Below are 11509 nucleotides of genomic sequence, written 5' to 3'. Positions count from 1 at the left end.
TGACGGTACAGAACTCCAACTGTTCTGTCTATAGATCATATTGAGTTTGAGGGACAGTTGTGTAACCTGTTTAACTGAGGGCACAACTTCAGTTTCCAAACTGCTGGGGGCAAAAGGAAACATTGCATTACACGCTGGCTGGTATATTGTTACACTTAAAAACATGGTGAAATCTGCCATGAAAGAATGTTTTTTTTATATATATTTGCTTGTTGAAGAGGGAAGGTGGTTTTGCATTTGGAATTCCCTCAGTGTGGTCAAGTAGCAAGTTCTGTCGAATTTCCATTTCCTCTAGGGTCAGCTTTCTGTTGTCAGTGAAAGGTGATGGGATGTTCATTTTTGTAACTATGAATGTGTTACAACAACAAGTTGGCATCCTTAATATCTTGTGAAAAGGCACTCAGAACATCCAAATAAGTGTGCTAATTAACACAGTGTGTACTATTTTTTCTAAACATAGAGCGTGAAAGCACAAAATATTTCTCTCCTGCCTAGTGAATTCTGAAGTTGAATCAATCTTGAGATTTTCCTAAGTTTATTTAGCCATAAAGATCTATAGTAGATACCAATGCAGTATAGCAAATTGCACAGTATTGAGTCAATTTCTTCAGCTCTGGACTGAACCTTTCTTATTGTTTTGTGGCACATTGAAATAATCTCTCTGATTAGAAGAAGAACCTTAAATGTTTTTCTCACTTAAAGGACAATAAACTTTTGATACATTATTTAATATCTTTAAAATCAAATAAAAAATATTAATTGCAAAATTGTGAATATGTGAGCTGCTACTTATTTCTGAAATTCTTTATTGTTGTATCTTGTAATTTTTAGAAGAAATGGAGGTACTCTTGGTTGAAGAAACTGTATAACAGGCATGGGTCTCTCCTGGGCTTTATTTTTAAATTAAGTCCTCTCTTGTACGTGCTCTCACATCTTGGCAATTTTATGCATTGTGATGCACATCCAGGTGGAACCTAATATTTTGTATATAAACACATCTAACAAATCTAGTGATTGGTGACAGAGGATTTACTCCTAAAACCTGAAAGGTATCTGAAATCAGCAGTCTCTCATCTGAATCGATAGGAAATATAGGATCCATGCTAAAGCTTTCTTAGAAAAAGAAAGGTTGATTCAAGCTCTAGCCATCATATCGCAGAAGGGAGTGCCAAGCCAGTGTTCAGTGACAGGCCAGGCTCTGCCGTAAGCAGTCTCTTCTCTTTCCCATGCATAAAGTGCAGCCAGCGATGGCTGGAAACAAAGGGCCCCTCCTGGCCACTGAATACAGTGACACTCTTTCTGTGAGGAGCCAGGACAGCTTTTTGTATGCACCCTGCTCTAGTGCAACAATAGCCCACAATGAGTTATTGACTTGTTTATATATGGGTCTCTTTTCAGTATCTAACTCTGACTCCCACAGTCTGGACAAATGATTGATTTTGCGCTGAGCAGAAAAAAAAAGAAAAGGGGAAAGAAAGAGAGGGAAGGGCCCCCGAGTTTAACTCTCTAACATAAACCTCCTTTCCCCGTTTGTCCATTTTCTGAATAGAACCTTATTAAAATGCACTTTTCAGAAAATACCTGCAGCTGGCTATTAGAAGTGTGTTCTGTATAAATAAATAAGTAATTTGTCCCAGTGTTTTGTAGGGTAACAGGCTATGAAGTCTTCCATTACATGTTTTTACTTGACTGTCAATAGTTCAGTAATTAAATACTGTTGGGAAAGGTTGTCAAGGATGTAAATGGTTCTATAAATATTTTTTCTTTTTTGTCTAGAAGTGTAATTAATATACTGAGGTTTACAGAAAGTTAAAACCAAATAATATCTACATTTAAACATCTATAATCTGAATCTTTTTCCTAATCCACGTTATATTCTTTGGTTTTACATCACATATCACACATAACATCTCCTTATGTCCATCGTGGCATTTTAAGAACACATCTTAAACAACAAGGCAATCCAGATTTTGTCCCTAGTTTTTAAAGATATGACTAAATATCAGTTGTCCTCATGGCATCTTCTGTGATATTTTCTTATTTCTTTTTGTTAGTGATATTCCTGTTTTTCCTGTTTCAAGTCATGAAGAGAAAACTAAGATTACGGACGCTGTAATGCTCTAGCATTGAATTCTCAAACTATATCTTTGTTCATATAGATTATAGATAATGCAACATACTATACTTTTGTAAATGCACATACAGTAGAAGATATTATTGAATAATCTAATGTATGGGTTCCATTTTTTTGTTTTTAAAATATTAATACACAAATTGCTCCTGTGAACTGCAGTGCAGCAGCAACAGGTGCGTTCAGTATGAATGAATAATAGTTTCAAAGGTAAAAATTAGTTGGTTGAATATCAACTTTTACAATGTTTTTGAAATCTATAGAAAGATAATAATAAAGCCTTCAAGAAAGTCTTGAAACAACACAGACATTTACACATAGTTTTGGTAATTAGACCAATGTGAAGACCTTTTTGATATTTAGTTCAAAAACAAAATTTGTGGTATTCATCTGCCAGTACAAACTATGTCAAAATGTAGAAATTGCATTCATAAATTGAACACAAATGTTGTATTGCAACAACAAAGCACACACACAGTACTGATGTTTGCAGGAAGAAAGAAGAGAAGAAAGTTAGCATGAGAAGTCAGAGATGATGGTAAGGCCAGTCCAGTTAGCTAGGACACACAACTGGACGCAAGGAAGATGAAATTGAAGATGGTTGCACACAAGCAAAGAAAGCAGTAAGCAGGTTTAGATCCGGAACCTTTGATGGGTATACTTTTTTTGGTTGTTGTGATGAAATATGTTGTGATGAAGCTGTGTCCAGTGAATTGACAGCTACTTGGTGTGATTTCAGTGAGTTGTTTTGCTTTAAAAGCGATTTTAGTGTCAAAGAAGGCAATGATGAAACTGCCATGTTCTTGACATAACACAAAGTGTTGGTTTTAGGATGTGATATACAGTCCCATTTGTTAAGGAAGCCTTTGTGAAACACTTTTATTTTTCATCTTTAGCTGAATTTTGCGCTAGATAACAGTCCAGAGAAAGTTCTGAAAAAAGAGATTCTCTCTCTGACCACAGAAGAGCTGTACAGTGCACAGGAAAGTGTAAGTACAACATTGCAATAAACCTTATCAAATATGTTTATTTTTTGATTATTTCAAATTTCCAAGGAGTTTTCCTTTAGTTTTCTGATTCTGTTATATGATTGAATGTGTCTGCCTGTTTATTCATTCTGAAACGGTATTTTAATTTGATATCTTGTCAACAGGGTGCATTTGTTGTGCATTTGCTATTATATTAGCAAATTTATTTGAATGGTGCTATTTTACTATATTTACCTGAAAAGAATGTCTTGAAACCAATAAACCAGATTCAATCATTATACATATTGAGCAGAGTAGATTTTGTTCTTTGAATGCTGATATTTTTTACATTTTAGTTAAATTTAGTGTAAATCTATGCAAGGTAAGCCACTGAAAGATTACCCTTCGTTGATTTAGTTTTTCACTACTAACATTTGTGTTGATTTCAACAATGTAAATTCTCAAAGAGTTTACAAAGAATTAACATTTTCACAGTGATTGCAGCTCCATTTAAAAAGTTTTTATAAAATGGTAGAGAATATTTTTAATGCACCTGGACTGACTGGAAATTAAATGATTGTATTTTGTTCAAGATAAAAATATTAAAAATGTATAGCTAGTATATATAAATATCCCCCTTACCCCCACCCAAGCAAAGTGTATTTAACTGTTAAGATGTGTGGAACTGTCTAGTGATATACTATGTTTTATGTGCAGTATCTACCAAATATACAAAATGTAATTTAAACAATGAAGCAGCACTTTTCTTAAATTTCCTATTCAGTTTAAACTGAGCTCAATCTCTGTAATTACAAAGACCATTTCCAATTTTACTTTCTTTTCACAGTCACAAAGCTTTTAACAGCATTTATACCTGCAAATATGAACACCATATCTCCTCGAATATGAACAGTCAAGTACAGTCAGACCTAAGGCAGTGGTGAAGCCAGGCTTGTCCTGAGTTTAACTTTCTTTCCCTGTTCTCTTGAAAGCAGTAATTCATTCTTAACAAGCATCTAGATGATCGCAAGTTGTTTGTCTCTGCAAAAGACTAATAGGTGTGACAGAAGTAATTACCTCTCTGTAACTGTTCCCCTGCAATTTAACCCCTTCAGGTGGACAAGCTGATTGATGAATTACGAACTGCTATCAAGAAGCACAAGGGTCAGCTCTCAAAACTCGCCCAGCAATTACAGGCTGAAGAGGAGCAACACAGTAGCTATGTGTTCCAGCACATTAAACAACTTTCGCCCAACTCCAATTCCCCGCAAGGCCTGCAGCTAAAAGTGAGTGCCACTCTTATCTTGTCAGTTTGTCATCAAAAACCTGAAAGGAAACACAATATTGCTTTAGCTTTACACATTGTTAGAGCTTAAATTTCACTACCTGTTGCCTTGTTCCATAAACACCTTTTTTAGATGAACAGTTTTGACAGGATGTCTTGAGTCATTCCCCGTGGTGATAAGTTTTAAAGTGAGCCTTATTTGCCATCTTTTTTTTTGCACTTTGCAGTATACGTACAGTAGTTTGGACTAAGTTTCACAGGTTGTGCTATTTCAGATTAGACACACACAAAAAAAAGTGGAGCAAAGGATTCTTTGACATACTGTAGGCAGAAGTGTTCAAATGTGAATATAAATCAGCTGTGATCATATTGCACAACAGTGTACTGTATGTAGCACACTGTGTTTGCCATTTTCCAGGGGGCATGGTCTTATACTGTCCAGTCCTACAAGCTTAATGTTGAGAAACCCATGGTTTCACATCATTGATCTTATTACAGTAAGCAGGGCAAAACCACACCGACTCACGACTACATCTAAGAATAATTATAGAAAATCTAGATCTTAGAGAACGAATAGAGGTGATACTATAGTTGGCCAAACTGTGATTTAATGCAATTAATTCTTATCTATATACAGTATAGATATATACAGTACATCTGATTCATTTGTCTGATCATCAGAAATATAATGAAAAACATACATACAGTTAAGAATTTTTTTCTGGACATGAAAGACATTCACATTTTTAACATTTTAATAGAAAGCACCTATTCTACAGTACGCCTGCCATGTACAGTGTGTGCACTTGTTGCACATGCAAAGAGCAGTATCTTTTAAAAATAATACACTTTGGAGTGTTTATTATTTTTCGAAAATCAACGCCAAACCTGAAAATGTCTAATGGAGTTAATCTGGGCATTTAAGATTTAAGTTCCTTTTATTTTCTTTTAAAAGCTGGTAAGAATGCTGGTTTGTAATTAACATGTGTACGGCGTCCCATCACTGTGTTCAGCCCCTGAATTTGTGACATTATTAGAAAGAGCAAGGGATTCCTTTGTAACGAAAGCAGCCAGGAACACATTGTGTCATTTCTGGTGTTCCTAAACACCAGTAATCCTTCATGACTATTCCCAGGGTTAGGTGAAGTTTCCCTTGCGTTACCAGTGACAAAGAAATAGAGGACTGCTAATCTGATTTAAGGCCTGCGTTTATTAAAAATGTCATCTCCCCTGTAGTGCCTGTTGTAATGAGGCAGGTTTTCTTCCCTTTCCCTGACATCCGCAAAGGTACCTTGGGGATTGCCAGCTGGGCGGCCAGTGGGGAAAGAAAGGGCCTACCGAAGTTACAACACTATCCCAGTGGACACATGGCCTAAATGTACCCAGTGAACCTTACTGCCACAGACACTCCTGCACCCAGGGAGTTTGTCCTCTCGCATAACACTTAATTTGTTTGTTACCTCTCAATTAGTGGCTCTTCATGGAATATTTGCTTTACTTGCTTTACAGAGTTAGCCCTGTCACATCTGCGCTATGGCATAATGTGACACTCACTTGAAGCCTAAATGGACAGCAGATGCTGAATATTTTTTATTAAGAGCTGGAAGAGAGGGGCGGAGTACATCATTGTCATTGTTTATTTTCATTAAGCTGCCTTTTTTCTTTAATCATTAGCCTGCAGCTAAATTAATTGCACATGAGTTTACGCATCCAAGAAACCTCAGGAGTCTGGATCACTCTGAATTTAAACTGGGGAAAAAATTTCTGTCTGTAAGCTGTGTCCTGTCTAGTAGAGTATGGTGCGGGTTTGCGTGAACCCAAAGGGATTAGGAGCTTTGTTCTTTAGGAAAAAAACAAGGATCCACACAACCAGAAGGATTAATGGATGCCAATAATAAGAAGCCACGGCCATCTGAGGTTATTTCTACCTAAAATATTCAACCTAATTTTCTGAAGCGAGAACAGACAGCATATTGAGAGTGCCGACCCCATGTGTGCAGAAGAAGTTGCTATTTTACATCAGGTGATAAGAGCTACAGTACCTGACTTCAGCTGATGCCTTCTCAGTGACCTAGAGTAAAAGTTTTGCTTGTGAAAGAGAGAGAGAAAAGAGAATCCTTTAGCCTTTGACACAGGTTTTGTTTTTAGTCATTGCTGATTGACTTTAACTGGATGTACTGTATATACTCTAATGGAAGCAAATATGAAACAGCTTTTTTTAATGCGTTTTAAAATATAACTGAAAGCAGCAGTGTAAAATTTTCATCTTCAACGTGTTTGATTTAGAACTTCCTTGCATTATTTTGTCGATATGTCAACTATAAATACTATATGGAAAACACTTTAAATATTAATGTTACATTATAATGTTGTCCTTAAAAATAATCACAACAAGTGTATCAAGTTTTGTAAAACCTTTAGAGTTTGTTGACGAATAGGGCTGAGAGGTACTGTATATTGCATACAGTACATTCCATAATTTGAAACTGACTAACAAAAATGTTTTTAATTAAAAGATGTCTATTAGGTTTTAATGCAAGATAAATACACTGAAAATACCCTGATGAGCAGTTTAATTTAATTTATGTCAATGCTGTATATGAATTAAAGTATTAAAGGTAATAGCAATATATTTGGTCTGCAAATGTTAGTTATGTAGTGTATGGTGCAAGATGTTTTTCTTTGAGGAATTTCCATTAGTGTAAAAATTAAGCAAGTACTGTACGTAAAGAGCCCTGAGCAGTTATATCAGGATACTCTTTTGTCTGTGTTTCTCAGTAATCAGTGAATTCAAAAATACGTCCCTGTTCATCTCTGGATGGTTCTGAAGTAGTGATTCATTCTGAGTTATTTCTGGATTATCAACATGAAGATGTCGATTTGTACAAAACTTAAGTGAAATGTTTGGAGTTAAAAAGTTTTTGCAAAACCTAAAATAAGCCCAATTTATTTATCCTTTAAGAGTTTGTTTGCTCTTTTTTGTTGTTGGTAAATTCTGATTTTTATGCTGGTCAATATCAAGGTCCTTCATCCTAAATCAGAATACTTCCTGGAAGATAATGTAAGACTGTAATAACGTAGATCACAACAGGAAGGACCTTTTCAAAAGTTTAAAGTAAATTCTCACTTACTGGCCACTTACTGGAGTGCTGTGCTTTTGAGGCAATGATGAGCTCACTTTGATCAATTACAAATTGTACAGAATGATCAAGTTACAGATCATCAGTTAAATGACCTGCTATTTTTGATAGTGTTCAATTATTTTTTTCAATAACGTCCACAATTCTAAAAAATATTTAAATTACTTAAAAACAATAATATGTCATAGTTATGACATAATTTAGAGGAATTATTACACATATTAAGACTGTTGAAGATTAAAAATGCAAGAATTAAAGTGATGTTTCTGACATGAAGCATTGTTTTTTTTATCTAAATCACTAAATAATGGAAACTAAATTTTATAAGTGATTCTGTTTCATCTTCATACAGTACATTTAAGTTGTAACTGCCTTCTTCATTAAGTCACTTGTAATATCTATGTAGATTCTGAATTTTCATCTGTTAACATTCATCAAGACAAAACCATGAATTTAGCTAACCCTGGTCTAAGGTCATGCAAATATATATAACAATCTATGGTCATTGACAATACATAAAACATAGATAGTTGCAGTTGTTGGCAGTTTTGTTTTTAGTCAAATTAAAACTATTATAAAAATAAACATTTGGGTTGTAATGATAAATAGCTGCCAATTTCCAGGTGAACAAAATAAAGATTGCATGATGCATTGTAAAATATTGTCACAAAGCTGTATTTGTCTCGTAAATATATGTTTTTACAGGTTTATGAAAATGGACAGGAGACTGGGGAGACAGTTGTTCACATCAGTAAAATAGAAATGGAAAAGGGGTGTGGCAGTGACATAAATCTTATGATGAACCGGGTAGGTTGAAAGAGAGAAATGTTTTTGCACAGTATTGATAATTCTATACGATATGCGTAAGAATAAGTGGACTACTTGTTACCTTACAATTCACACGCAGATACAGCTTCCCACTCTTTGTTAATATGATATATACAGATAGATATATTTATATGTGTGATACCAATTTTATGGTAGATTAAGGGATTTCAAACAGCAGAAAGAAATACTGGACACTAGAAATAAAGCCACTATCATCGGTGCCTTATTTTTTGTGTGCACTACAAAAATACTAGAAGAAACTATTCCGTTGCATGTACGGTATAGGAACATTGCTAATATTGGCATTTGACCCATTCCAGTTTTTTTTTTCCGGTTGTACATAAGAAAGTATTGATTAAAAATCAGTACGTGTAGACTGTAAAGTAAAGGACATGCATGCATGTATGTTAATGTACAGTATTTATACATGTATGTTTACATGTACTGACATGTGCCGTATACAGTATATAAATAAGGATACATACCTATCGATAAATATAGATTTAAATTAAGATGTGGAAAAAGAAATTGGCATTTTTTGAATGACAGATCATTGCTTCTGGTCTGTAAGTGTTGCCATCCCTGTCAGACAAAATCCTATTTTGTACAGCCAGAGCATTAGTATTCAGTATCAGGATGGGGGGTCAGAGCCCAATAATAATCCTGTTGCACCCCCTGCTGGTTAAAAGCCTGTGCTCATTTTGTCAGTGTACACCAAGATAAACAGCTCAGTCATTTCACACTTCCTTAACATCTATTTGTAATTCAATTGTTATGTGTCACCATTCTATTCTGGTAAATGATTGAGCCAGTTGCTTCTTTATGTCTTTACCTTTCCCTATTATCTTTTCTTTTTAAAAAATAAATTATCTCCGTTCCCAGCTACTGCAGATGATTCATCAAAGAGTGCAGTCTTCCCCAGGTTACAGCCCCTCAGGTCTGAAGCTTATCCCTGCTTGTTTGTTTGATGAACAAGGAACAGTAATACGGAATCCACTTCTCCTTCAAAATGAGCAAAAGGTTTGGGTGTCATACGGCGAAGACTACCGGTAAGAATTGTATTTGATATCTCTGAGAGTCTCCTCGCTCGCAGCCTTTGACAAGCTAATTCAAAGCGTGGCATAATCCCTACATTGCCCCCAAGTCAGACACAGCAACTGTTTTTATTACAACCCTGGGAATTTTCAAGAGGTCTTGTTTGCGGCGGAATTGTTGGAGGGACATGACATCCCTGCTTCTGACTTGCTCTCATAATGTCTTGTCATCGTTCCTGATGTCTGCCTGTCAGCACAGCAAGCAGGGTTTTCTTCATGTCTGAATAGTCACCTTAATGATGGCAGATGGAAACGCCACAGGAGGCTGCAGCCCATCACACTGTCATTGTTGTGGGCCGCCCTGACCCGCTACTGTGTTCCCATCTTATTTCTGTACTCCTTCAATACTTAAGGCAAAGTGAAGAGTAATTGAAAAGTATCTTTTAGGAAGCTACAGGAAGGCGCAATCATACTCTAGTTCTCAGCCTTATTTGTTGTTACTGGTTCCAGATGTAATTCAATTGAGTCTCTTAACAAAATATGTCAATGCACAGCAATAAACTGGTTTATATATTTTGGTTGGCAATTTCTCTGTCAGTTTAGTATTTAAAGTAATGGTCTCCTCAGTTTATTTATAAATACATTGTTTATAATTAGTCAATTTATAAAGAGTCATTGATTACAATTACTTCAACTTTTTTAGAAATATGAATTCAACGTGTTTGCACTCTTTCATTTCTTTATGCAATATTCATAATTTTGTGTAGAAATTGAAATCTTGCGCATTTTATGATGATTCTCTTCAGTTTTTGGATTTTGGCAGATGTGTCCAATGTGTTTCCTGTCATCTCCAACTCTGTGATGACATCTTATTAAGAGGCTGACATCTTCAGTATTAAGTTAGGCTGTGTCTGAGGGACGCTGTGTGGCTGGTGACATCTGATAGTTGACTCCACTTCTCTTAATAGCTTTGAAGTGAATTTTGGAAAAACACTGTAGTTCAGAAGAGTGCAGATTCATGGTAAAAGAGTTTAAAATGGTTCATACTGAAAGCTATTAGCATTCTATTTCACACCCTCTTGTTTACTAAATTGCAAAAGGCTGAATTTCTTTCCATTTTCGGGTGCCCGTTTTTCCCAGTGATATTTCCTGTATGAAGAGTGCACTCAAGTGAGAAGAAACACATTAAGAACTCAGTTCCAGCTATCTGCAGTAAGAGCAAAATCCTTCAAATCCAGACCTTATTGAATTCTTATTCATCTGGCCTAAAAGCACTACCGCAGTATATCCTTCAGATATACAGTACTTTATACAGATTTATACCTGTAAATTGTTTATATAAAGATTATATCGATTTTCTTATAGACCTAGTGATTATTTGGGTGTATTCTTATTACTTCATTCTGTAATAATTTTAATACACTATCAATAATACTTATGCTGCAAATAACATAAAGTTCATACATTCCTACATTTGTTACATAGCTTATTTGCCATATTTTTAAATTGAATAAATGTTTTATTATAAAAATATCATTCTGTGACTAATATTTGCATATGTTGGCTGAAAACCTTTTCCTGCTATGCACCTAGACTATGGAATACTCTAGTGAAATTGAGAATGCAGAGTTTCTGATTTTAAATCTATCCTTAAGATTTGTTTAAACTTGCATTCCCACACAATATATTTATGCAGTTTCTTGTTAATATTTATTAAATTATTATTTATTATATATTGATTGATTTCATGGAACGGGCTATATTGTTTCAACTAATGAAACTGTTACATAATGCACACGATCAAGACTGGGGTAAGGGTGGAAATGTCCATGTTAAGCTTTCATAAGAGCTTTATGACGAAAGGTCCCTGAGACACTGTCCTTTCAGATAGTCTTGTAAGGAAGCCACTGTAGGTCAAATGAGCACATTTGTAATGTAACATTGTTGTGCCCTTGACTTTAACTTTGAATGTAATGCTTGTCCAACCAGTGCATTTTATTCAGGTTGAACTAGCCTGTAGGACTAGGACTAATAGGACTAGGATCTTTTCAAAGCCACAAAGAAAATAAAACATTTGACAGAAGGTCTTCTTTGTTTTTGGATCAAACAATAATATTGTGATT

At 35.1% G+C, this 11509-nt stretch overlaps 1 protein-coding gene across 5 annotated transcripts in view; it reads left to right on the top strand.

Annotated features, from left to right (window-relative positions):
* Positions 1 to 11509, top strand: part of LOC102685698 (doublecortin domain-containing protein 1-like) — a 108575-nt gene that overhangs the window by 42629 nt on the left and 54437 nt on the right. For all 5 annotated transcript variants that reach the window (XM_015338463.2, XM_015338464.2, XM_015338462.2 and 2 more), the window contains 4 exons: positions 3028 to 3120; positions 4215 to 4385; positions 8230 to 8331; positions 9235 to 9401. In XM_015338463.2, the coding sequence (XP_015193949.2) occupies positions 3028 to 3120; positions 4215 to 4385; positions 8230 to 8331; positions 9235 to 9401 (533 nt within the window). The remainder of the gene's footprint in view (positions 1 to 3027; positions 3121 to 4214; positions 4386 to 8229; positions 8332 to 9234; positions 9402 to 11509) is intronic.

The sequence above is a fragment of the Lepisosteus oculatus genome, chromosome 21 (genome assembly GCF_040954835.1).
Source record: "Lepisosteus oculatus isolate fLepOcu1 chromosome 21, fLepOcu1.hap2, whole genome shotgun sequence".
NCBI classification, from domain to species: Eukaryota; Metazoa; Chordata; class Actinopteri; order Semionotiformes; family Lepisosteidae; genus Lepisosteus; species Lepisosteus oculatus.
This window is presented reverse-complemented; position numbering and strand designations above follow the sequence as displayed.